Below are 27,085 nucleotides of genomic sequence, written 5' to 3' on the forward strand. Positions count from 1 at the left end.
AAAGAGAGGGCAACATCTGTTAATCCATGTGAACAGTCACTTTGCCACACCTACAGTGTATCCCATTGAGAGTAGTAACTGTTAATACTGCATCAACATTAATGCACCAATTGAGGCTCCTTTGAATGGAAAAGCAAGGAAAACAAGTGTATTTGTTATTGTTGCAAACAAGTGCATTACTTAACTTTCCCTGGTAGCATTAGGTACAGGGTATTTAATGTATCTCACGTTTCTGTCACTGTTTTGTTTTGCAAGTAGATCTTTGACTTCCTCAGCCAAAATAGGATCCATAAAGTTTGAGAGCAAACAGCTGACTGTCCAAAGTTGATTTATGGTTCCCAGTGAGCTGATTGGGAGTCTACTGTTGAAAGTAAGAAAACGCCTGACCTTCCCAATGGTTGTTTCAACATGAATCCTGTGTTTAGCTATTGTTTGTGTTCTTATGACTTCATTTTCATTAAATTGAGGTTTTTCTTTTAAAAATGGAGGAATGTTAAGTTGAAGTCCGATTTTCTGTAAGTCTCCTCCCATGTCAAACCCCTTGTCAGCCATTATGCTGTCACCTTCCAAGATTTCTGATACTTCCTTTTTTCTTGACAGTAAATCGAGAAATCCGCTCCTAAAAACTATCTGTTTGTCGGACATGGACCCTGTATATAGCTGTGAGACAAACATAAAGCCTCCCATGGAATCGACTCCTACCAGGGATTTCAATGTATTTGTAGATTTATAGTTTGAATAACTCTGGGACTGAATAACAAGGGAGGATGGACACTGAATTTTTAATTCAGTGCAGTCAGTTATAATAATGTTATTGGGATAATCTTCCTTGAACTTTTTGGGCATGTTTTCTAGGATGACGTTCCTGTGAGGCCAGATCTTCAGGGTGCCAAGTTGTATAAACAACAGATTTAACCATGTAATAAATGTATTTGATATTGTTGCTTTTGCGACATTAAATCTCATTGCTAAGTCAAGATTGGGTAGGCCTAAACGAAGCTTCATCATAACTAGTAAAAACTCGTCTTCCACAGATAGAACATGATCTCTTGAAGAACCAGGATCAGCTTCTGGTTCCGAGCTCCCATCATCATCACTTTTTGATATTTGATCAGAGTCGAATAACAACGACGTATCAATTTTGCGCTCTTTGCTCGCCTTCGTGTTCCAGTATGTGATGTGCTTTCGATGACCACCAGGGAGAACAAACTCAAGTACCCTTCGAAACTTTTCATAACTGGAAAACCCAGTTAAATGGCTAAAATATTTCTTTTCATTACCTCTTCTGTGCACTAGATCTCTCAAAACACTCACCGAGAACCTATGCTCGCAAGGTATCTCAATGTTTGATTGAATGGAACGCGAGACAAAGTTCTCCCTACCAGTTTCGTCGTATTCTCCTTCACCCTCGGATGCCGTTTCCGTTAATTCCGATTCTACGAAAAGATTCACCTCCTCGATCTTTCTTCGTTTTTCTGGTAATGATCGCTCAGGTGTTTGTTTAGTCCAGCTAAAAATTGATGGACAAGCGCCGGCTCTCAGATACCTTTTATTAGCGTGAGGGTTTACGAAATCTTCCTCTCGGAAGTGAACTGAACAAAGTTTTGAATATTTCGTGACTGCAAAATCTTTCTTCGTGTCCCTTTTTATCCTAGAGATCCAAACCTACAAGGTAAACAGATTAAATTACAGGTCCACATATAACACAAATTTACGCGATCGAGCGATCAGGTTACATGTGTTCACCTTGAGGATTTTCTTGTCTTCTAGGAATCCATGCCAAGATAGCTCTTCCATAGTTGAGTTGTTGTAGCAATCATAAGCACAACAGTAGTGCACCATTCTGAACAAAAACAAGCGAAATTACGTCGAAAGAAGAGAACGTATTCTAACTCCGCGGTCTCTCGCTGCAATTCCTTTGCAAACACGAATGTTTGTTTACCCAATGTAAGTCACGTGTTCACCCTATGACGTAACAGTCTAAAGAGGTCTATTGCAAAGAAATGCAAGCCAAGTCGTGTTTTGATGATTGAGTGGTGATATTCATAACATCGTAGTTAGCAACAAAATTTAGCCAAAAGTATATAAAAAAAGCAAGTTGTAAGCCACTAAAATCGTAAGATCGCTTTAATAAAAACATCGGTATCCACGTACGCCAATTCCCTATCCACCCATCCCACCATCCATGCCATTCATTATTTTTTAGTCGGGATCAATTGCGGTCAGTATCGGGGATCATTTCCGATCCGGGATCATTTGCGGTCCAATATGGGGATCATTTGCGGTCCTGGGATCATTTGCGGACCCGTACATTACAGTTAAAGAAACCTGGGTGAGGAAATTTCAGCTAAATACATTAAATTGCTTCTAAGGCTGGCTACTTCAAATGTTTGATATTTCATTCCGCTAATTCTCCATTTCCAAAGCATTACCATATTTACTGAAAAGCAGCAAGCTCAGTTTAAACGGCGTTTAAATTCTCGCTCTGATATATACTATCAATTGTGTTTCCGAACAATAAGACTTCGGTTTGCTTTTAAATACGAAAGTGAATTATTCCTAGAGGGCAGTTTCACGGTTTGAAGTATCTATTTAATCAACAGGATGGACAACTCACCTAGCAGGGGTGGGAACATATTCCTGATATCCGATAATTTATTTACAAACTGGATAGTCAGTTTCGATCAGTTGTTATAACAATAAAACAGAGAATTATGGGTAAATGAATCATGGCGGAAGTTACTGCAGATAATATCTGGTTCCTAACAGTTGCTCTTACTTTTCTTCCTCTCACAGGTAAGAACGGTGTTTCTTCTTCTGTTGAGTTTGGATTGTAATCTTAAGACTCGACCAGTCCATAGATTTCCTTGAGACAGATTACTTTAAGGTTTAAACTTAAGGAATAGAATAGTAAATATGCTGGCGGCAGTTGAAATGTAACCTGTCTTAGTTAACTCGCAATCAAGTACATATTGCCAGATTATGTTTTCGCAGCTCCGGCATAGCATTCAACAATCTTAGACTGTTAAATTAAGATGAAGACGGCCATAATTTTATCGTTAAAGCTGCTACTACTGTTATTTTAAAATTCATCATCAAGGCATCAGCGCAGAAGCGTGTCTTGCAGTATTGTGCATATATTACTTTTATCGATGTTTTCCGATTTCGGTTGGTAGATCAATTCAAGTAGCACCACAGGATGTTGACCAGAGAGACCCTGTGTTAATTTGTTTCTTGTTTGACTGTAGATGTATTTTCGTTTCTGCTCTAACAAGGCGTTCGTGCTGAAGCGTTACGCATGAACAGTTGGCTATTATAGTTTGGGTTCTTCGGGAATGTAAACATTTCTTGTCACGATACATGTATTATATGTCACGCTGTGCTTAATAAAGAAAATAATATTGTCCTTCTGTTTCTCTGAACATCCTGTTTCGGAAATTTGTTCTTTCAGTTGTTCTTACAGCACTTAAAACCCTTTCCAGGAGTAGCGAGTAAATTAAAGTAATAAGTCTGATGGAGAGCATGGCAAATATTCTACGAAGTTCTCAGAACACAAAATATTGCTGTTGGTTTTGCTAACTTGTTTGAAATTATTCGTGCGTTCTCATTTTCGTTTGCTCGTTGATTTAATGTTTTTGTTCATTAATTCATCCCTAAGCCTTATTATACTTTGATTAATTGTACTCACAAGTACTGCATTGTTCAGTATGGATTTCTGTATATTAGCAACTCTCTTATAGTGTCCAAATTAAAGTTCATTGTTTAAGATAACATTTTCAAAAACAAAAACAAAAAATGAAAACAAAATATTAAAACGAGCGCGGGCTATTGGGAAAAACAGATTTTTATAAACCGTCAAAGAGTCACTGATACCCTAAAGGCATGGACTCCTCAGCGACCTTTCACGGCAAGCGGCTTAATTCAGACATGCTGTATCAAATACTTTAAATTTTAGATTTCATGTCAGTCAAGAGTGCCTCCTTGTAATTACGCTTCGGCAATTGCTCCTCAGTTTCTTTTTTGTTTTGTTGCACATCGCTTTCCTTCTGTTTTGCCTTAGCCTGCAGAACAGACGTAATTTTTTTTGCGTATTTTAGGCGTACAGAGGCGAGCGCGAAGCGCAAATCGCGCAGGGAAGAAGAGGGGAAGAACTCGAGAGGGGAAGAACTCGAAAAAAATAACGCGTTATTTTTTTTCGCGCTCTTCCCCTCTCCCGCGACTCTCGCTTCGCGCTTGCCTCGCTTTCGCCTCTGTTCGCCAAAAGTACGCAAAAACATTACGCCTGTTCAGCAGGCTACTTTTGCCCATACTTTGAAGAAAGTAAAGTCGTGAAAGGTTATGTCAAGGCTCCATATTGCAAATCGTATAGACGACTCTAACCATTCGGAGGACTCGCGTCTCGAAATCAAGTAGAATAGAGTGCTATAATCACGATTACGGGTTAATTCAAGTTTTTCACGGGTCACACAAAACCTTCAGGTCACGGATCACGAAGAATAATTTCCTAAATTCAAGTTTCACGGAAAATAAAATCAGCTATATAATCACTCATCACGAGAATACCGCTGAAAAAGCGTGACCATAGGCGACCCAGACGTTGACAGTACCATTAATACGTGACATTACTCTGTTGGCGATTGCGTTACAATTTTAGCCGTTTATAAGACAATGCATGAGAATGCATTGAAAATTGCTCTAATGCTACGAGTAGAAAATAGTTTAAATGAACGTGAGTTACCTCAAGTTTGTATTGCGTTTTTTGATGTCTTTGTGTTCCCGGAGGCGGTTTAGAGCCATTCAGATATGATAGGTCAAATCACTGTCACGTGAAATGGTCTCTTGCCCTAAATAAAATGTCACGTTGTTGGCTTTTGAAAATTATTCTATTGTTTAGAAAACTAAGCGCAGAAAAATTGGCCGCAGAGTTTGTAAAGGATGCTCATACTAATTAATTTTCTGACGGTTTTCCGGAGAATAATCGAGTGTGTCATTTGTGAGCCTAGCTTTTAAAATGTAGTTTAGAAAATCGAAGAGACAAAATACATTTCTGAGTAATATTTAACTTTTTTAGCGACTTCAGTAACGTGGACAGCACCTCCTCCTCAGTGGACTCAGACGGATCCAACTGACATTAGAACAGTTGATTTGCAGGTGTTAAATGGAAGTACTCAGGGGCCTCTGAGGTGGAGTTACACTCTGTCATCTGGTTCACTGTTATCTACTACATTTTCTATAAGATTGAATGATGGCAGCTTCGATGATATTGGAACGATATCTGGCGGTAGTCCTTTTGTATTTAACAAAAATGATTACCGAACACGTTTTGATATCAGTGGAAGTGAACTGGCCACCTTGATAATAAACAAAGTCACTGAAAGAGAAGAAGGGGATTACCAATGCAAGCTTACAACGGATTCAAGCGCATGGAGTTACAGAATACGAGTCATTGTAATAGGTGAGCATTTTAAGAGTGAATGCCTATAAAAATGGACCTAAATCGCCTATCAATGGCACAAGTCGAAAAATTGATTTCGCTTGTATTTTGTCCATAGATAGGTCCTAGTAAGAATAGAAACGGACCATAGTTAGTTTCTGCTAATACAGCTTTCTTTGCTAGAAATATGCCAAAAACGATTTCGACCCGATTGGGCTCAAAATCTACTTCCGGTTTTGCTGAATTTTCCGAATATTTGATTGCTTCGCGCTCCGCAGAACAGCTACTTGAGAATCTTTCAATGGATTTTATATTCAGTTCAGGTCTTCGTGGTATGACTGAGCGAAAAATAAAATAAATCAAAGTTAGTTTTGAGCCCGAAAAGAGATCAAACTGACACGCAAAATTTTACAATGTTTCGCAAGAGAATTATTGCATAAAAACATCGCCATATTTTTCTATGGGCTATAACTTTAAATTCCATAAAAACACTTTCTATGGGTTAAATATACACCCACCTGTTATGATATCAAAAAATATCTCTGGGCAAATGGTTTCAAGTCGCCCGCCTTGGCCTGTGTTTCTCATACATTTTCCCCAAAATCCGCCGTTGGAATGTAAACAATTGCGTGACGCGGATAGCCACTCTCGAGTAACTATTCGTTTCCAGCAATCCGATGAAAGCAATTTTAGAAACATTGTGTGGATAAAATAATGGAAAATGTTTTTTTTTTTAAGTTAGTATAAATATATATATTTTTTCATTTGCATTTTAACACCCACGCCTCCCCGATAGAGAACGTTACTACAGCCGTGAGTACTCCGGGAAACGATTTTAACACTTGTTTATTTTATTGATTTCACTGATAACTTACAATACAGTGGCAGTTTTAGAGATACACTTTACCAATCCTCTATGGGTTATGGCAATTGAATCATTGACTGACAAATAAAGTCAAGTAGAAATACCATAAACTCTATAAACTACTAACTACGTGACGGCATCTCTGCTCTTCTAGCTGTGTAGGAAATTTGTACCTACACAATATGCTCAAACTCAGCTAGAAAACCCGGAATTTCTTCAATCGAATTAGCCGAGGAAGAAATTGCGTTTAAGTTTCAATCACACTGGGAAAAAAATCCATCTTTTCTACTTTGGTTGTTCGATCAATTAAGACGTGAATATCTATCTTGTCGTCTCTTTAGTTCGAGAATACTGTAGTTCTAGGAGGCGAGCAATTCTTGAAACGTGGCTATTCTGAAGCTATTGTCAAGAATTTTTTTTCTTCAAGATTTTTATCAACATTGACAGGGGGGAGGGGGGTAGGCGGGCTTGCGCGGCTTTGGTCTTAAGAGAGGCTGCCTGTGAAGTCATCTGCCGTAACTGTCCCAACACTTTTGACCAGGATTGTAGTCTTAAATGAAGAGCTAACATCCATCTTGTTTTGTTCGCGGAAGTCGGTCACGGAAAAGCGAATTTCAATGAAATATATATATATAATTTGATTAAGCAATTAGCCAAAAATAGGTTGGCCGCCAAAACAGCTTAGGGTTTAGCCTAACTCTAAACTTAAGTTTTAAGACTGAAGGAAAAAAGAAAAAAAGCATTGAGCATTTCAGTTGTTTCAAACAGGAACATTTGCGCACAATGAACTATACGTATAGCACGTGCGTAACCTGGAAAGCAATCCGTCCAGCACAGTAATTGTTCAAATTAACAGCTTACCGAGACACTTGCACTGTTGATGCCTCTTATTTACAATTTAAACTTTTAGGATTTGTTTAATTTACTTTTTCCGACTTTTTAGCAGGAGAAAAGGCACTAAATGTGCTGGTACAAATAAAAAGGTTTAACCGAAAATCGATCCGTCGAAATCAACAAATACAAATTTAATCACTGTAGCGTTCCTTCAGATCACGTAAGGCTACAAACCAACAATATCAACTTGTCATTACGCTTAACAAATGAACTTAGAACGACTTTCTTTCTAGAACTCGTTCTTGTAATTAAAATGATCAAAGAAAGAACGACAGCTTAAAACGACATAGCAGTAACACCCGAACTCCAAGTAAATTGCTTTTAATTGGCGTTTTTAATTAACGAAATTTCCAAAGCGATGACTTTCAAAATATTAAAGTTAAAAGTGGTCCATTATGTTTTTCTTTTTTCACCCAAATGTTCTAAGATAGCCATCTGCGGTTTGTTGGAAACGAATTATGTATTCAGGGTGACCGCCCGCGTCACGCAATTGTTTACATTCTCACGGCGGTTCAGGGAACAATTTATGAGAAGCAGAGGCCAAGGCGGGCGACTTAAAACCATTTGCCCAGAGATGTTTTTTGATTTTCAAACAGGTGGGTGTACAGTTAACCCTTAGAAAGTGTTTTTATGGTATTTAAAGTTATAGCCCATAGAAAAATATGGCGATATTTTAGTGCTATAATTCGTTTGCGAAACATTGTAAAATTTTGCGTGTCAGTTTGATCTCTTTTCGGGCTCAAAACTAACTTTGATTTATTTTATTTTTCGCTCAGTCATACCACGAAGACCTGAACTGAATATAAAATCCATTGAAAGATTCCCAAGTAGCTGTTCTGCGGAGCGCGAAGCAATCAAATATTCGGAAAATTCAGCAAAACCGGAAGTAGATTTTGAGCCCAATCGGGTCGAAATCGTTTTTCGCAAATTTCTCCCCAAAAAAGCTACATTAGCAGAAACTAACTATGGTTCGTTTGTTTACTAGCTAGGGCCAATCTATGGGCAAAAAATGAGCAAAATCGATTTTTCGACTTGTGTCGTTGTCTGGTCCATAGTTATGGGCACTGGCTCTTAATGTTTATTTTACTAATCTATAAAGAAGAATCTACTTTTCAGTGCAATCTTCAAACAGTTTTTAAACAATGTCATGTGAATTTATGAGTCAGCTAAGAATAGACCTCGTTCGGTATATCAATATTCTAACATGACTCCGTGGCTTTTGGGTCAAAATTCGATTTTTTTAAAGTTTCTTTTGTCTCTCAATTCCCAAAATAGACTTGGATACAAAGAAAACAATACCAAATATAGGAGTTTGTTTTGAAAGCCTCGGAGCCATGTTAGAATATTGATATATCGAATGTGGCCCATTCTACATATAGCAATATTTGGAAATGAGTATAAGAAATGTTACGAACATTTCAACTTCAGGTGAAAGATAGAATACATAAAGGACTATCGCCTCTGCGATATACAGGCAAAGTGCTCGGTACCAACTCAGCTATAAAGCAAACTAGTGGCTGAGTCCTAGTAGCCCAAAACTAAAGGGGTCTAATTTGTTAGTTCGGCATGCATACTGCAAGTATTGGTAGTGGACTGATATGAAAAGGATAAAATGCAGTAAATGCCCTACTGTCCCTTGCTTTGGCCTGTGGTTCACCTCATATGAGAGCCGTCTCTTCCAGCTCCTTAGTGTAGTTACATGCTCTCCCACCCTCCCCCATCCCCCCCCCTCCAAATTACCCTTTTATTTCGGCAAATCACCATTCCCTAGATTAAGATATGACCTTTGATGAGTTACAAATGCATTGCATTTTGAAGAATTTTTAGTAACAATCACTATAGCATCTATTAGTATATAGCAAACCAGTGGATAGCGCTTTTCACACAGTCTGATTGGTTACTCAAACTCGGAAGAGTGTTTGCTATTCCGAGCTGGCGCGGCGAAGGTCGTTGTGCTACCGTGACAGAGCAAATTTTAGCAGTAAACGAGGCAGCTGTCCTTGAGAACACCAAGAAGACTACAAAATTCGGCTTATCGGTTTTTGCAGGTACGGTTTTGTTATTTTTTGCCGTAAAGTTATCGCCTAAACCGACACAAGACTATTTGTTTATAATTGCTAAGTTACGTAAAAGTTTTAAAAATGGTCCTGTAACCAGGTGGTTGATTCATGATTGAAAAACGTTACTCTGGTTTAAAAAATGTGAAAATGTTAGTAAAAATTTTTTTTGTAAAAGTCCCAACGTTTCGGCTAAAACTTCAGCCTTCATCAGGGGAACGTGACAAGGAATTTGTTAGAAAGGCACATTCTTATACTATGCAAATCGGCAAATCGGAGCTGATTATGTTCTGTCCCTCAGGGCTAAATTTAAAAATTCGTGCAGCAAATGCATGCCATCATCACGGTTCAGCGGATTCCTACAAGTGTTAATTTCCCATGCTTCTAAAATACGTCTGATGCGCCAATTTGTGCTTGTAGGTAAAATCTTTGAAGATTCCCAGGAGATGATGTGGCCAGAGTGTAAACAATGTTCCGCTAAAGCTGACTTGTACGACTGTTTGTTTACAACCGCTTTTTGATGTTCTTTGAGCCGGGTGGAAAATTTTCGTTTCGTTTCCCCGATGTAGCTTTTGTCACAACCTTGACAGGGAATTGAATAAATTGCGCCACGAGTCTGATCTTTCAGGACTGGGTCTTTTGGTTTGGGAAATAAATTGAAACATGTGATCGCGGCACTCAGGTCAAATGGCTACCCGAAACGTTTTGTTATTCATGCAAGTAAACCGAAACGGCCTGCTCGACAAACGCCTGCAACTGTACCGGATGACAAAAAAGGTTTCTGCATTTCACCGTATGTCAAGGGCACTACGGAACCGATTAAGCGAATCCTAAGCAATTACAATATCAAAGTTGCTTTAAAACCACACCATACCATCGGCAATTTATTTCCCAAACCAAAAGACCCAGTCCTGAAAGATCAGACTCGTGGCGCAATTTATTCAATTCCCTGTCAAGGTTGTGACAAAAGCTACATCGGGGAAACGAAACGAAAATTTTCCACCCGGCTCAAAGAACATCAAAAAGCGGTTGTAAACAAACAGTCGTACAAGTCAGCTTTAGCGGAACATTGTTTACACTCTGGCCACATCATCTCCTGGGAATCTTCAAAGATTTTACCTACAAGCACAAATTGGCGCATCAGACGTATTTTAGAAGCATGGGAAATTAACACTTGTAGGAATCCGCTGAACCGTGATGATGGCATGCATTTGCTGCACGAATTTTTAAATTTAGCCCTGAGGGACAGAACATAATCAGCTCCGATTTGCCGATTTGCATAGTATAAGAATGTGCCTTTCTAACAAATTCCTTGTCACGTTCCCCTGATGAAGGCTGAAGTTTTAGCCGAAACGTTGGGACTTTTACAAAAAAAATTTTTACTAACATTTTCACATTTTTAAACCAGAGTAACGTTTTTCAATTACGCAAAAGTTACTGTTTCGAGGTAACGAAATTAGAACAATGTCAACAATAAACTTGTATAAAATATCTTACAGAGTGGTTTCAAATGCGGGAAGATTCACAACTCCTTTTGGAGAAATGTCGTCTGACCAACTCACCAAGTGCCTTTACAAGTTTTACCTTTTCACAAGAAAACGAGACGGCAGTTCATTTGTAACAAGAAGTCCCTTAGCGCAATTCGGACGCTTTTGACAGCAACTTGAGAAGTCCTCCGTTGTGAAAACTATTTACTATTGTTTGAGGTAGCCAGTTTAACGAGTCCAATAAGTCCCTCAGCAATTTTTCGCTGTGTTTACTGTGCTGTCGTTTCACTAAACATACGAGACACGTTATGATTTCTCTTGTCGATCACCTGTCGGTTACCCGATCATCAAGTCATGTGAAAGGATGAAAACATTGTTTCACTTACATCTTAAGTATCTTTCTGTAGCGTGTTTTGTTTGGCCGCTCAAAACTGGCGACTAAGGATTTATTAGCTTTCTTGGTTAACAAGAGGCTCAAGTTTGAACTTGAGAAAGTGACGCGAGTCATATACTCGACTGACTCGTGTGACTACTATTTCAACGTTATCAATCAAGAAAGGAATTAAAAATGTAACTTAACACCTTAACAGCAGAAGTGGTGAAGAAAATAGTCTGCGTTTGCTAATGATCGAACCCGTCATGTGGGAACAGCGTTATTGTTTGCCGTTGGAACAGACAGTTTTGATTAGCTGCAAATTACGGGCAAATATCGATGATTTCAATAGCACGACAATCGAGCAAAAAGAAAGAAATGAACCTAGGTACTAGCCAATCAAAATCGTTTGTTGTAATTACAGGCATTCGTACTGCTCCAGTAGGACTGGTCAGGTCACGAACAAACTGAAATTATTTAATTCGTGCGGTGATTATATTATTATTCTCTGGTTGCCACTGTTTCTCGTTTATTGTACTGTAAGCTATTTTTACAGTTACGCTTTTCCCCGCGAGTAAATTTCACTTATAAGGTAGCAGTGCTCACCACAACTAAATGACTGCTCGAAAGCCAAATTCCCTGGCAGGAACCTGTTTTGATTTACCTACTCGTTTTAAGAGATCTTACTCAGGCGTAAACAGTTCGGAGTTAGTAATGGTTCGAAGGGAAAGGCCAGAAGGCACGTCCTCCGTCCTATTTAGAGCAATAATTCTACCCACTCACCCCTATTCTAAGCAGTTCTTGATCCGTCGCTGCTTCGCCTGCGTTCGCATTTACTCTGACGTCAGGCTATTCTATTCTATACTTTTGAAGAGAGGGCACCCCTCACTCCGATCCACCGTGTTATCAGACTCTACATGAAAACTCCAACAGGAATTCTTCAGCGATGTAATACCTCGAAAAGCATCAAGACCTGTCTGAGCGTCAGAGATACGTTACTGTGCGTAATTATATTATTACATGATTCATTATCATCATCATCATCATCATCATTATTAACATTATTGTTGCTGTTGTTTTTGTTGTTATTATTATTATTATCGGTTTCTGCTAAGCTAACTAATGTCAGCCCAAACTTTGCTTCAAACATGACTTTGTCTTGAGACTAAGTACATGTAAGAGTAAAGCTTCACTATGTGCACGCTTTTATCAGTTCCAGCGAGCCTTATTAATGTAAGTCGTGACCAGACTGTGCGTGAAGAGTCGAACATGCAGTTAATGTGTGAAGCAACTGGTAGACCAACACCAAACATCACCTGGACCAGAGTGCTGGAGGATGGTAGTAATGGTGAAGTAGTGCACCAGGGTGTAACTTGGGATTTTTCAAACATCAGCAGAACTGGCGCTGGAACATACCGCTGTACAGCTTACAACGGATTTGGAAATCCAGTTGGCTACCAAATTAAAGTAAATGTAACATGTAAGTATTTCACGTGTCCGAAACATTGTTTATAAACAGGAAGAATGTACCCTGGTTTAGCAATCAGCCAAGCACAGTTCATATATTTAATGCAACCAATTTATCTGCGGCTTGCATTCATAGCATCAAAGACTCGTCCTATTGGACTTCTTTATAACTTTTGATAAAACCTTTTGCGAAAAACCTAGCTTAAAAACTTTACATGCACGTGTAAGAGGTCCCTGAAATAAAAGAAAAAACCTATAAAAAATTCCCCCTGCAATCTTCCAATTCTGTTTCTAAGGACTCTCAATATATCGTAGTTTGGACATTTGGCCACAAGCAGCATTTGATGTAGGGGGAGGAAAAAATGAAACTGGGAAACTGGGAAATATCCGAGCGATATTTCCCAATTTTCAAGACCGCGCGTGTTGCGAAAAACATTTAAAGGATAATAAGCACAATAGCCTCCATTTGGCGCGAAAATATCCTAGGATATTTGTCCTTGGACATTAGCTCTTCTTCAAAGCTCACAGTTTCACTTCAAAAAACAGATTATGTCAGCATACAAATATCCAAGCATTTTTCCGCGCCAAATAGAGGCTATTGATTATATATTTTCGCGCCAAATAGAGGATATTGTTTATATGTTTGCGCGCCAAATAGAGGCTATGGTTCATTTAAAACTCGCGTTCTTAAACTGACTGCTGGAAAAGCTGTAACCATAGTTATAGTTAGGTTTGTCAGTTTTCATTCTCTAAGCCTCTGTCATTAATCTTGTAGATCCTGCCGAGATTGTTAAACTTGTAAGTGAGCATGAAGTTGCAGCACAACAAAGTGTTTCACTTGACTGTCAAGCAGAAGGAAATCCTCAGCCTAGTTATATTTGGACACCATGTGATCCACAGCAAAGTATGTGTCAGAAGAACGTGCTACGTTTTCAGGCCAGTGACAGAAGTGTCTACGCGTTCACCTGCAAAGTAACAAATAACTTGGGCAGTGATAAAAAAAGTACCGTTCTTTGTAAGTTAGTAAGAAAAAAAACTACTTTTTGTTTGTATTATCATGTCCTCTCCTGTTTCTTCCTTTGCGCTTTAGTTTTTGTTACATTGACTTGGCCAGCACAGTAAATGTTTGCTTCTTACAATAGTTGACGTGGACTTTCTTGGTCTCACCATGACACATAAGAACCATCTATTTTTAAATTGGTGACAGGCTTAAAATATGCAGCGTTTAATTTACAACCAAGCTATAAATTGCTTTCATTGCAAAGTTTGGGAGCTGAAAATATTCAATATCTTTTTAAAATATATTATCAAATCAAAGTATTGCTTCAGCAAATTAAGATCTCAATTTCCTATTATAGTTCTAGAAAAGACACAAATTGATTGTTAACTGTTTATATTAGTATATATATGTTTTGATAGCTGAATGGTAAGCTGGAGTAAGAAATTAGCCTTTCGACGCAACCAGACCTCTTAACCTTTCTACTGTAACTTCTTGTTATAGCTAGCAGATATTAATATGAAGTTTGTAGTGTTTTACTCTTTCCCTTCGACAAACGACAACAACAACAATAGAAACGAAAAATGACTGAGGCAAGTGCCTCGGTTTGTCTGTTACTAGCTACGGTCCTGTGCTTGGATTCACCTGAGGGTCTAAAATTGTTTGCATGTATTTGGTTGTATACTAAAGGTACATTTTCTCTCGCTGACTGTTGTTTTATTAGTCATAGCAAGTGATGTAATCAACGTGACCCTGGTTATCACGAGTGAAGAGTGCACTGAGGGGGAATACAATCACCTATGGGAGAAACTCAGCAAAACGGTAGCTAACTTGTTTATGTAAGACACTTGTAGGTCCGAACCTTATAATGCTGTCACCCTTAGGAAATAGCATGGTTCGAGACCGTTAATACATATTGAGTGGGCCTGTGAATTGGCATACAGGCTAGGCAGCAGCTGGCAGGCAGAACGACAATTTGACACACAAATTAACTTTATCAGTCGGACAAATTGATGGACAGCTTGACCGAGGGACAGTTCGTAATCACATTTTGGAATAGTTGAAATGCTTTGTAGTGAACGTGACACTGTTAATTACAGAAACGAAGGAACGACGTTGTCGATGTTGTGTTTTGTTACGCCAAGTTATTTTACAAATTAAATTATCTGTCTTGGCAGCCTTTTTAGCAGTTTTTAGGGGTGGTTAATATCAAACATGTTCATTGAATTAGCCCTTTTAAAAATGTATAATATAAATGTTACCAATAGTTTATTTAAAATGTTCATTTCAGATAGACGAGGTATTTGCTGGTAAACTGGGCTATGAAAGTGTGCAACTAAAAACTATCAGGTATTTAAACAGTTTCAGATTGATTTCGTAAACTTCAAAAAAAAATTCTTTTAGACTAACATTTTGGGTGGAAAACTTTCGGCAGTGTTTTCGGCGCGTCTCGAGGAGCGTGGGAAAACGAGTCTAAAATGTCCTACGCTATGACTACGTGAGGTCAGCGGCTGTAGATCGTAGACATTCATAACGCTCCGTAGCGCTATGTTTCTGCTAGTAAACTCGCATTTTTTTTTTTTCACTGCCGATGTGATATTCAGTTAAACGGAAACAATAACAAACTGTAAAAGCAGTTATTTTCACTAAGAAATCAAGCAAATGTCGAGGTACTTTCGGCCTCGCTTCGTGAGCTTTCTCCGAAAGCCTCCGAAATTTCACCACACCCGGTAACACAGTGGTGACTGGTTAAGACCAGTAACAACAAAAATCAAACAGGCTACGAACTTATCGGTTTATCCACTGGGACATGTTTAAGGTCAAATAAAGATAAGTACACTTTATTAGTTTAAATGCTTCATTTGCATGAGATTCGATCATCTGAAAATTTATGAAGTAAAATAATTTCCCGTTCAGTTCGGTTACCAGATAAGTTTGTACTTATGTTTTCCCTTTTTCTTCCAAGGTGTGGAAGTATTGTTGTTGATCTGGCCCTGAAATTCAATTCAACTGTAAGAGAAAACGAGGTACTCTTTATACTTCGAGATGCTGCTAACAGTGGAGGGTTTGGAGATTTTAATGTGAGTGCCATAACAGGGACACGAGACACTGGGATTACATCCACCATGGCCACAACACCTACCAGCTCATCTGACAGTATGTTACCATATCATTAACATTTTGTCCTGTGACTTTGGTTTTTTGTTTTTAAGGTGCCTTAGAGAATTATTAAGTAGCCGGGTGGCGATCTCTTGTATTTTTTCGTTAACTTTATTTTATATTTCGGCCAGCAAATCGGATATATATAGAAATCATCAAAATTGAGATCAGATAATGATGGCACTCTCATACTACATGAGCTTCATCTATTTTGTACTGTGAAGATATTTAGTCACCTTACAAAAAGTGTCAAGCACCAGGAAATGAATACATTTAAGTGCACATGATTTTGTGTTTGCCAAGTTCGCACCAAAGGGAACTTAATACCTTGCTATACCTTCCTATACCTTGTAAGCCTCGCTTAAAACAATCACCTACAGACAAACAGAAAGAAGGATCGATAGCAAAAAGGACAGAATGATGGAGAGGCAGGTTCGGGCAGCCAACCATCCATCCAGCCAGCCAGGCAGACAATCAGACTAACAGACAGACAGACAGACAGACAGACAGAAAGAGAGACAAACAGTGAGACATATTTGCCATGCTTAACACAAGCATGCGAAATACGTTTGCTTTGAAAAAGATCTGATGACGGGGTTTTTTTTTTTATCATATTATAGTAACAGTTCAAGCGTGCTGGGATTGTGCTTGCAGCTGCACCGTATTGGGAGTTGTGATCGGTATTCTTGTTGTCATAATCATTGCTCTTGTTGTCTACATCTTATGGCTTCACAAGAAGGGTAAGCGATATTCTAGATGTTCTCTATATCTGTTAACAGTGACTGTGAGAAAACTTGTCTTGTTAGTACGTTGCCAGTTTTCGCTAAACCTCCCACTTCAAGCTGCTACGGTTTTGCATGTAAATAGCATGTAGCTGTTAAAACAGTTAAATAACTGAACCAGACAACTGAGACACTAAGTGTTAATGCCAGGTACGGGAAGTTTTGTGGTTTTTCGTTCTTGCTTTTAAGATTTTACGCCTTTTAAGTCCTTCATCGGCATTCTTTGCAACACTGACACCCAACGTGGCCCATAATGCTATGTTCAGTGACCTCTGTGAGCAGTACGTTAACCTTTTTTTATTACTTCAAAGGGATGGGTAACGAAATGTCTTATCCATTTCTCCATCCTCTCTCCTCCCGACTTGATTATAATGTCAATCAATTCATTTTTCACCCTTTTAGGGACTGCAACAAGGGATAGGTAAGCCTGTTAGAACAGCACATTAGAATTTGTTTATTTCATTGCTTGGGTCTTGACGCTGATTTTGCTCAATATTTTCGCTATTTGAAATAAGCCACTTCAATGAAGAAATAAGACGTGGTGGCCTGGCGTTTAGTGTGCTGGACCCGGATCGAGCGGTCTGGGTTCGAGCGCTGGCAGGGTCGTTGTGCTGTGTTCTTGGGCGAGACTCATTACTCCTACATTGCTCCTCTCCACCCAGGACTATGAATGAGTATTGACAAATAAAATGTTGGGAGGTAACCCTGCGATGGACTCGCAGGAGTAGCACAAAACTACAAGCCCATTCAAAAGTCAATAGTACTTTTGGAGTAATGAAGCCTTTCATTTAACAACATGTTAATTGAATTCTCACACTTAAACACCTTATGTTGGGATGTGGTACGAATTCATGACAATGTATTTCGAAGGGCCATATACTACGGACTAGACTACGCTGGATGTGTATTTGAATGTGGATTTTCTTCATAAGAAAACTAATTTGTATTTGTTGGTTATTTTTTAGGCTAAATCGAACGGCACTTAATGAGGAAAGAGCCAAAATGCATGTAGGTCTTTACATAGCAGAAAATTCAAGTAGTCAATATGAATTATTACACCAGCAGCCGTTTACTTGACTGTAATTGACCCTTTGATGGTGGGGGGTGGGAGGGGGGGAGGTAGAGGGCGGAGATGTTGAGGCTTTCAACCTGTCATGGATATAGTATTAAAACCATGGCCGGCTATGGAACTTAAAGGATTTGTCGCACGTTGAAACATGTTTCCTTTAAAGTCCATAGCATAAGAGATGACGTCATATGACTTTATTATTTCTGAACAGACGGATTCTTTGAGCCATCGTCCATTGCATAAAGTATATTGTTACAAATAGTCCAAAACCGACAAAAAAGACATAAAACATCAAGAAGGTTAATGAATTTTAAGTATGACAGAATTTTAACCATGACGAAAAAATACGGTTGCCATGGAAACATCAAGATCCTAGACCAATAAAATGCGATATATTTTTTTTTTTGCAGATAAATTTTAGGCAAGTCGTCAAATTTAAAGTTCATTGCTTAAGTGCTTTTAAAGTTAAAAGTGTTCAAAGTTTAAAGTGCACCTAACCCCCCAATTTTTTTTTCGCTAGAACGAATCTACTTATTATTTGAAATAGTTCTGCGAAAAAATTTTGAAATTCCGTTAAATCCTCGATTTTCTGTGCCACGACGAAATCTCGAAAATAGCTCCAAAACACCGCCATTTTGTTTCACGACCGAGTTTGAGGAGAATGGGTCCAGCGACTCTTGTGACGTCTACCCAGGAAGGTTGGATATCTCATTTCCTCTCATTTCCTTCAGGATGGTGCAATACACATTCGAAAAGTGCGCAGAAACGCCTTCCAGAGGTGCTATCGGCTGTTGCAGCAATATTCCAGATTTAAAGAAAGATATACTGTACAATTTACTGACGATGATCGGCTAATGGGTCAATAAAGACGTAAACGATGGTTGATTTTGTCGAACCGAAACAAGCGAACTGAATCTGTGAGAACCATTGAAGAACTCTCACTGGAATTTGTTCTGCAGACTTTCGAACGCTATTTTCATAAATTTTCTACTTAAAGCTAACCAGCAATTTGTAGAAATACTACCTACAACCTATATCTTCCAATCCCGCAGTATTTATAACATAACCGGCAAAGTTGTGTGATCCGGTCATGATCAAGAAGCGTTATACTGATATGTAAATAGATCGCAACTGTACGCCGCTAACCAACACTTATTTCTCTTTCGATTTAGATGAAAGTCGAAGATTAATCCTCTAGAATTACATGATAACAAAATTGTTAGACTCACAGAGTTTTTCGAAGGTTTGGAAATCAGCAGTGCGGCAAAGATTCTGTGCAATAGCGTCGAAAATATGACCGCGTAACATTATCTGCGGACCGCTTAGGGAACACATCCTTTTCGCTTATCCGACGAATTTCACTGCAAACTTTGAGAACAATTTACATTGGTTATTTGGAGTTACGACTTAAAACGTGTGACAATGTGAAATCGGTAATTATATGAAATGTTTCCTTCCGCCTTGCTTCCCGCAGCTTCAAAAATACAGGTCCAAACAATACGATTTTCAATCGATCGAAGCCAATGTTTTGGAGGTCATCAAGTCTCGAAAACTGCAACACGTACGTCGCTCTTATAAACAGGAAGCATTCAACTGAAAGTAAAACACAAACTGGATTTGACAGAACCTTGACAAAATACATTCTCGGTAAGGACAAATGTAAACGGGCTATAAACACGCGTGGGAATCTTATGTTTAGTTGACGAAATTACCATCCAAAGCAGTCCTTGAGTTTTCTTTCCTGTTTTTCGTTTGCCTGCTCCTCCACTTCGTATCTAGCTTTCCATTCCTAATATACAAGCAGCTCGTCCGCAAAGACGTCTACCCCGTCGTCGCTTGAAATATTGTAAATTGCTCTCAAAGCTCTAAGCAGTGAGTTCACAGTTGTCGAACGTGCTCGATCGAAGTTTATTTCGGAGCCTTCCGAATCGAAACTTAACTCTGACTCCAGTGACGAAACAGAAATGATTCTGAGACAAAACTTGGACGTTTTAGTCCCAAAATACATCGGAACGATTAGTTTTGCGTTCTATTTTCTCGAGCAACTACAGAGAGTTGACTGAGGCGCTATTGTGTTTGGTTCCTGGGTAGACGTCATCAGGTACCGCCGCCCCAGACTCCCTAAAACGCGGTCGTGAAACACTTAATCGCGACTTTGAAAGGGCATAGAAAATTGAGGATTCAAACAAATCCAAAAATTTCTTCGCCCAAATGCTTCAAATAAAGTCTAGATTTGTTTTAGCGAAAAAAAAATTGGGGGTTAGGTGCACTTTAAGGGGACTCTAAAGTTTTCATCACCCCTCTGGCTTGAATTAGTTATGCAGTTGACTCAGATCAACTTACATCTCGCTTTCAGAGAAAGGTAATTTGTAAACGTCAACTGTGTGTCAATAATTTTTCGCGCATTAGACTCAAATGGAAATGGATAACATTGGACTGGACGAAGATCCCGCCAGGATTCAAAATTCTGGAGTTTCCCTTCAAAGCCAATACACGTCACTGAATCAGGCTTCTCGATTACAAAACGTATCAGAAGATAGAGAGAATAATGCTTCATTAAACGTTTCCCAAAACAGCCAATACGCACCTCTTCATCCGTCGACACGCTCCTGGGAGGTTCCGAGACAACATGTGACTCTAGAGAAGATAATTGGTAAAGGTGCGTTTGGTCAGGTTGCCAAGGGAACAGCAGTAGATCTTCGAGGACGGCCTGGGAAGACCCTAGTGGCTATTAAAATGTTAAGAGGTGTGAAATGCTTTAAAAATAGTGGTAAAACAGTGCCGAATATGTTATGCTATTCTAATCGTCCATTTCTAGCTTGGAGTCTTGGCAGACCTTAAAATACTCATTATGCTAATGAATTGGTGCTAGTATTCCGTCAAAGCAACATGGTTAGTGTGAAATCGTGATATCGTCGATTTCATACTGATGTCAATTATTTTTAACTTTGTTTTCCAAATCGATGAAAGGAAAACAATTGTTCTAAATTGTTGTTGATGTAATGAGGGCTTGACCCCGAAAATTTGGCATATTCAAGTTAGCAGCTGCGAAACATCAATGTATAAATCATAAGTATTGAGTTTTAAGAAGCTCATGTGGGGTTATATTGCAGAGAATGCGCCCGAGACAGACAAGAGAGATTTGTTATCAGAACTTGAAATAATGAAACAGCTCAAGCCTCATCCTCATGTCATCAAGCTTCTGGGATGCGTCACTGAATCTGGTAAACTTTGGCATAAAACCCTTAAAGAAACGCTTCTCAGTGTTTTGAAATCTCTCTTGACTCTATTCAATACCCTTACCTTTCTTGTTGTTGAGTCAACTAGATGAATTTATGAATGCGTTGCACTTACAATCACTTCAAAATAGAATAATTCTTCATTAAAGCTTCAGTGTACCAGTCAAAATCAATTTGACCACTACTCTAACTCTATATATATCTAAGTGAATTCGCAAAAACATGCCCGCTAGGTTTTCGCCTGGATTCGGGCTTTGCCCGAATCCAGGCTAAGCCAGCGACCTTAAACCCAGGGGGGCTCCGTCAAGGCTAGGCTGGGCACATGGCCCAATGACTGGCCTATCTGCTGGTGGCTTGCTGGGGGCCAGCTGTCAAAAGCAGGGGGGAGGGGAGGGTGTCTTTTACTGACACTCTCAACTAGCTAGAATTTGAGTTTTCAGTGTTAAATAAGCTTGATGTTGACTGTGTTTCTGGGTATTTTACTCAGTTGTTTGACCTTGCTTGAGGCTTCTGTATCGACATTGCACCCTGCTGGAGGGGCCCATGCCACGTGCATGCGTGATTGGCCAATCTCCTAGCCAGGGGGGTGGTCAGAGGACTTCTGGCCGCTGGGACTGTCTTTGAGTCAATGCAGGCATGTTTTTGCGAATTCGGTCAGATATATTTGTCCAGACACGATCCCTATTACTGTTTAACATCAGTGCTTCTTTCTTCTCTCTCGTTTTCTTCTCAGAGCCGTTGTTAGTGCTGATAGAATATGTTCCATTTGGAGACCTACTAGGATATCTGAGAAGGAGCCGCGGACTGAATGACACTTATTACAAAGACCCGGATATCAAACCAAAAACAAGCCTGACGTCACAGCAGCTGATGAAGTTTGCTTGGCAAATCGCTAATGGAATGTCTTATTTGTCATCCAAACGAGTATGTAATGTACTCATTTATTGGGCCTTTATGTTTTGCGCCCTTATTGGTCTATTGCGCATTTGCACGTTATAGCTGGAAGCGTCTCACTCTAACGGATTCCACTATGCAATGCTGCGATGTTGTAGCGTTGGTCTGTAAGGAAACTTAAAATCGGCTTGTGAATTTTTCGTAGAAGGAATTAACTAAGGTGTGAATATTTTCCCATATAGAACTGTAATGATGATTACAGTTTTTATTCACATGACATGTACAGTCGAACCCCCATTAAGCGGCCACCTTTTGAACGGCCACCTCTATTAGGTGGTCAGTAATCAAAGTCTTGATGAGGGTTTTTCTGTTCTTTTTTAGCTCTATTAAGCGGCCAGCCCCCTCTACGCGGCCATTTTCCAAAGGGTGGCTGTTTAATGGGGGTTGAACTGAAGTTACACTGGTCGTCTCGCATAGCGGGAATTTTCTAGGGTGGAAAAAAGTTCCAACTTGTATGCAATTTTGCTGATCTTAATAGATTGTACGGATGCACTCGATTTCTTTCTTTTTTTAACGTCATATGATGTTAAAAGATTAAGGAAGGCAGTTCGCTCAAAACCTTATAAACTTTTTAATTGCAATATAACTTGTCGATTAAGTAAACATGTACATGGATTTTAATTCACGTCGAAATGTTTGAATGCCAGTGGTTCGCGACGTTTGATTTATTTGTTTTGTCTCCCACGTATCGAAATATCACCAATAACGTTCTGTTTCAGATTATCCACCGAGATCTAGCAGCTCGTAATGTGTTGGTTGGTGAAAAAGAAACATGTAAAGTGACAGACTTTGGAATGGCCAGAGATGTTCAAGACGACAATATTTACGAACGAAAATCAAAGGCAAGAGACAAGATAAAAAGTGCCAGAGATTTGTCTCTTCAAAACCCTTCGTGAGAACTGTTCGTGGGACAACTATCTGAGACAAATGAAATAATCCAACGCAGATCAGTATTTATTTTAATTATTTTTCAAAGTCCGCTTTGCTCTGAAGAAGGGCTAATGCTCGAAATGTCAGCTTCATTAAGTCGCTATGGTGGTTAATTTACATTTTTTATTGCCCTGGCTTATATCTCGTTACACTCATTTTAACAATTTCAGTTTTGCTTTTGGAGAGCAAAAGAGTGAAAGAGATTACCTTTCTCCCAAGATTTTTAGCTAAGTGTCCCTTTGTAATCAGCGTCCTCATGTACATAAAACAAGGGACCAGTCCCTGCAACCTGCTCCCTCGTGTAAACTCTTTAATAGACTAATCACAGGGACTATTCCGGTGGCTTGCAAAACTTTGTAATTATACCGAGTAATGGGGTATGTAACAACAAACTCACATATCAAGCCACAGTACAGACCTTCTCATCTGCTTTGTCTGCTAAAAAGTTCTGTTCGTTCTCTAGGGGCGTCTCCCTGTTAAGTGGACTGCAATGGAAGCACTGCTTTATGGGACATACTCAACAAAAAGCGATGTGTTAGTACATGTACCGTGGTTCAACGTTCTACATAAATGTTTTCCACACAATGGTTTACTCCAGGATTACCATATTACTTTACGTACTTGACCTATAATAACAACTTCTCCTGCTCATCCATGATAAGACAAAAAAGATACACTGCACCAATTAATGTTAACTGATTGGACATGTCCCGGGCTGTTTGAAAGGTGGATAACACTATATCCAACGGATAAATGACTATCCAGGAGATAGCGTGGTTTGGTTTGTCAAAACATATCCACTGGATACCGATTTATCCGGTCGATAGCGTTATCCTGCCTTAGAGCAACTAAGGTCAGACTGGTAGTGGTGAATTCGTCAAAGATTTTGTGCTCCAAGTATTGTTTGTTGTTATTATTTACATGTAAACAAGGATTTTTGTGCCTAAGACATAAGAGAAAGAATTTCAAAATCTTGTCATACATATGCACCAAAAATTATACTACTATTTACAACATCATCCCTTAGAAGGACAGTAGCATAATAGCATCCAGGAAACAAGCCGAAGAACTTCCAATGCTTTTTGGTTTTAAGTAACAAGGTCTTTTTCACCATATGATAACTATTATTTAAACGCTTATTTGTCTAACAGGTGGAGTTATGGAGTTCTCCTTTACGAGATTTTCACGATAGGTAAGCTAGGCAGCGGCTTGTACATTCGTAGTTTGTTTACTGCGCCTTTCCATAACACGGGACATCTGCTCAATCAACGGTCACGTGCTTCGCTATCGACAGTCATCTTAGCGGCCCTTTCAGGGCACAGAAGCTAACTTAATGTTTTCAAAAGTCATATCTGTGGGTTGTGAGTGGTAGATTTCGATCCATATTGTTTGTTTCTTTTTTTCCAAAGTTCGTTAGTGGTGGTGGTAATTATGATTTACGGCAGCCAAAAACACTATCGTTAGTTAGGGTTTGAACTTCGCATCAAGTGTTGTTGAATGGCGGAGAAATATATGTTAATATAATAATATATGGGGTTTTCCGCTCAGAAGCTAAAGCGTCCGGGTTCAAGTTCCTTTCCGACCTTAGATGGAGTTTCTTTAACATAGAACCGAGTTCAACTCTTCGACCAAGTTTGTAAGATAACAAACTGGTCTGCTTCCTCTCAAATAGCATTCTGTTTTCAATATTCGTTTCTAATGTGTGTTTTCTTGTCCCCGAATGGCCTCTCATTAGGAGAGGATACTTAATGATATTTTCAATAGCAACCATTCTACCTAAATTGCTGAAAAATTTTTACAATTTTGAGATTGTGTTTATTTTGGAAGAAATCGACGTCTTGATGTCTTCTGAACAATGTTCCCTTCCAGGTGGCTCACCATATCCACGGATGGATGGCAGAAAAATTGTACACTGGCTACAGCAAGGACACAGAATGTCGAAGCCACAACACGTGGATGAAAAATTGTAACCAGCTCTTCTTTTTCCTTTTATGTCAACGTTCTTGTTGAACATGAAATTAGTTGGAATAGTTGCTTGAGTTCCACCATTTAATAGAATTAGTCATTAGGCGCCTACCGGCAAGGAGACAAGATGACATAAGATGCTAAATATATACTAAAATCAAGAAATTATTATTCTGAATTATCTAGTTTACCAAGAAGCCTAACTAAAACACCAGCACCACCGCCGCCGCCCCCTTCCCTCTTTGCCTCTTCCCCGTTCGCCTTAAAAGAGATGCTAATCCATTTTAGTTTATCCACGCGGCATTTTTCTCTGTGGTCCAAAATTTCAACAATTGAAAAACCTTAAGTGCCGTAGCCACTGCTCGAACACAGACCACTAATAATCAGCATTAGGCCACCACGCCTCCTAACGGATGTAACATCATGACTTCTTAATTTATTCAATTTTAGATATGGAATAATGACGAAATGCTGGCAAGAAAACCCAGATAAAAGACCAACATTTACTGAATTGAGGAATGAACTCAAAGAAATGGAAAACCAACACAAGGTAAGCTACTGGGGGATTGATTTTCAATTGTCAAAATTAATTTCAGTTATAACATAGCACTAAGAGTGTTTATCAGGAGTTATAGTGAACTAGCCCAGACGGCTGCCGTTTGCAATAATTGTAAAGCCAAAACTGCAATGATCACATCAACATAGTTGATTACAACACGCTCAAGAAACCAAGTGAAAAGATTGATCAGAACTCATAGTAAGGCCTGGTAATAGTTCTTTTCAAGGATAATTTTTCCGTTTTTTTTTTTTTTTTTGGAATATATACTGAAATTCAACGGGGATTCGAGACAATTTCTGGTAGAAACAACAAAGTTGCCTAAAAGTACTTCTCATTTAAGTTGGATTATATTATGCATGATGCGAATAACAAACAACTGCCGTAACGAGCTATTGGATACTTGCACGGTAAAAGTTCCAAGACCCCTTGCAAGCCAAGTGACTGTTTTGATTATGGGCCTTATTGCCCGACACGTCTGTTGTTTTTGGCTAGAGCTTAGCAAATGAGAAAAAAAAATCAGATACTTATCTTCCATACAAGTAAATTAGGTGTCGTAAGGTAACACCGACCGACAAACGTATCAAATGATTAGTCTTGGTATATTTTCTCTTGTCATATTTTCTTCTCCGCAGAGGTTGATCAACATGGAAATGTATGACAAGCAGTTGTACGCAAACGTTGAAGATTTGTTCGTGTAGGACAACTGAGGCTCCTTTTCATAGTAATAGTGTAGAAGGTAGTACTGACTGACTGTATAGACATTGTAACAGTTACTCCCATAACTCATCAGAATTAGTGTTCTGATGAAATATTTTGGCTTCGGAATTTAGATTTTTAGAAGATATACATTTAGTTTAAAACAGTTTTTGGACACTTACCCAAGATTTCCTCAGTAGGAAAAAAATGACCTTGGTTGGAATTATTTCACTGAGCTCGCGAAATATAAAGGATTTGTTTGGTCTTGCTTTTATACAAGAAAAAGAATCCAGTACTTTGTAAAAAATTCTCCCTGATAGGCTGGTGTCGAAGAACTGTTTGCTATACTTAATAGATTAATGCGATTCTTTCACGACTATTTGAAAAGTATTCCGTTCCCTCGTAAATGATCCCTTGTAACCATTTCACCTAACGTCGTACCCTTAGATGGGATAGAAACTGAACGTAGTCATAAATTCTCAGTTCTAAGTTTTAAGTTCCGTATTTATAAGTTCATTACCCTATCACCGAAAGCTGAGAAATATCCCGGAAGGCTCATGAGGAAGCCGCGCCAATCACCTCTGCTAGTGCCACAATGCGAGCATTATTGTCGAATGATATTGTTGTTCAAGCTCTGACCAGTATACAGGCGGAGGATGTGAGTGAAATCACACCCACAGCATAATTTTTTTCAAACTTTTATTCAGTAAAACATGTACTGGTTATGCAACGCTTTCGAGTGGTGTACCATGAAATATCTCACGAGTCAATTTCTCTGTTTACACACAAGCCTTTAGGCAAGTGTGGATACCAATAAAATACAAGTTGCAAGTGGGATATTCCAAGGTATCCCACGAGAAAGTATTGCATAACTACTTTACACCATACCATAGAAAGTACACTGGCCAATACAATGCAGCGCGCAATGGGAAGGTCGAGTGTAACATCATTGAGTATTCACTAGCTTTTCTGTTTTCAGCTGATTGGCTGAATTTCCTATAGCTTGGTATGAATCATAAATATATTAAATATAGACACAGCTGTGTTCTAGATTTTTTGTTGTATTTTAGCAGAGTAGAGTAAGTATACTAAGCATGTAGAAAATTCAAACAGAAAGCCTCATCGCTGTGTTTTTGAAGTCTTTCCTGGAGTCAATT

At 39.0% G+C, this 27,085-nt stretch overlaps 4 protein-coding genes across 5 annotated transcripts in view; 3 read left to right on the top strand and 1 right to left on the bottom strand.

Annotated features, from left to right (window-relative positions):
- Positions 1-180: 180 nt before the first annotated feature.
- LOC145493683 (uncharacterized) lies at positions 181-1,842 on the bottom strand. Its single transcript, XM_081473150.1, has 2 exons — positions 1,747-1,842; positions 181-1,665 (listed from the first exon to the last, which is right to left on the bottom strand). The coding sequence occupies exons 1-2, from the start codon at positions 1,840-1,842 to the stop codon at positions 181-183; spliced, it is 1,581 nt and encodes a 526-aa protein (XP_081329276.1).
- Positions 1,843-2,727: 885 nt separating this feature from the next.
- LOC145492293 (uncharacterized) overlaps positions 2,728-27,085 on the top strand; it is a 96,024-nt gene continuing 71,666 nt past the window's right edge. The window contains exons 1-6 of the mRNA XM_081471708.1: positions 2,728-2,796; positions 5,072-5,455; positions 12,324-12,590; positions 13,353-13,592; positions 14,299-14,396; positions 14,866-14,924. Coding sequence (XP_081327834.1) covers positions 2,730-2,796; positions 5,072-5,455; positions 12,324-12,590; positions 13,353-13,592; positions 14,299-14,396; positions 14,866-14,924 — 1,115 coding nt within the window. The 5' untranslated portion in view covers positions 2,728-2,729. The remainder of the gene's footprint in view (positions 2,797-5,071; positions 5,456-12,323; positions 12,591-13,352; positions 13,593-14,298; positions 14,397-14,865; positions 14,925-27,085) is intronic.
- On the top strand, positions 15,518-16,619 carry LOC145492497 (uncharacterized). The gene is made up of 2 exons (XM_081471953.1): positions 15,518-15,731; positions 16,355-16,619. The coding sequence occupies exons 1-2, from the start codon at positions 15,518-15,520 to the stop codon at positions 16,606-16,608; spliced, it is 468 nt and encodes a 155-aa protein (XP_081328079.1). The 3' UTR covers positions 16,609-16,619.
- Positions 17,429-26,257, top strand: LOC145492361 (proto-oncogene tyrosine-protein kinase receptor Ret-like). 2 transcript variants are annotated; one of them, XM_081471801.1, is made up of 10 exons: positions 17,429-17,524; positions 19,995-20,331; positions 20,699-20,809; positions 21,558-21,748; positions 22,498-22,620; positions 23,172-23,242; positions 23,860-23,900; positions 24,578-24,674; positions 25,124-25,223; positions 25,865-26,124. In XM_081471801.1, the coding sequence occupies exons 1-10, from the start codon at positions 17,429-17,431 to the stop codon at positions 25,928-25,930; spliced, it is 1,233 nt and encodes a 410-aa protein (XP_081327927.1). In that variant the 3' UTR covers positions 25,931-26,124. The 2 variants fall into 2 exon arrangements, with proteins under 2 accessions (XP_081327927.1, XP_081327928.1); XM_081471802.1 differs by lacking the exon at positions 17,429-17,524 and adding an exon at positions 17,615-18,072 and having other exon boundaries at positions 19,862-20,331; positions 25,865-26,257.

This window comes from Orbicella franksi, chromosome 7, assembly GCF_964199315.1.
Source record: "Orbicella franksi chromosome 7, jaOrbFran1.1, whole genome shotgun sequence".
In the NCBI taxonomy this organism is placed as follows: domain Eukaryota; kingdom Metazoa; phylum Cnidaria; class Anthozoa; order Scleractinia; family Merulinidae; genus Orbicella; species Orbicella franksi.

Bases quoted from the DNA above. Each gene is read 5' to 3' on its own strand.
- LOC145493683 (XM_081473150.1), bottom strand. From the start codon at position 1,842: ATGGTGCACTACTGTTGTGCTTATGATTGCTACAACAACTCAACTATG. The intron at 1,666-1,746 runs GTGAACACATGT...TTTACCTTGTAG, and splicing joins AAGACAAGAAAATCCTCAAG to GTTTGGATCTCTAGGATAAA.
- LOC145492497 (XM_081471953.1), top strand. From the start codon at position 15,518: ATGTTTTCCCTTTTTCTTCCAAGGTGTGGAAGTATTGTTGTTGATCTG. The intron at 15,732-16,354 runs GTATGTTACCAT...ATCATATTATAG, and splicing joins ACCTACCAGCTCATCTGACA to TAACAGTTCAAGCGTGCTGG.
- LOC145492361 (XM_081471801.1), top strand. From the start codon at position 17,429: ATGTGGATTTTCTTCATAAGAAAACTAATTTGTATTTGTTGGTTATTT. The intron at 21,749-22,497 runs GTATGTAATGTA...GTTCTGTTTCAG, and splicing joins CTTATTTGTCATCCAAACGA to ATTATCCACCGAGATCTAGC. The intron at 25,224-25,864 runs GTAAGCTACTGG...TCTTCTCCGCAG, and splicing joins AAATGGAAAACCAACACAAG to AGGTTGATCAACATGGAAAT.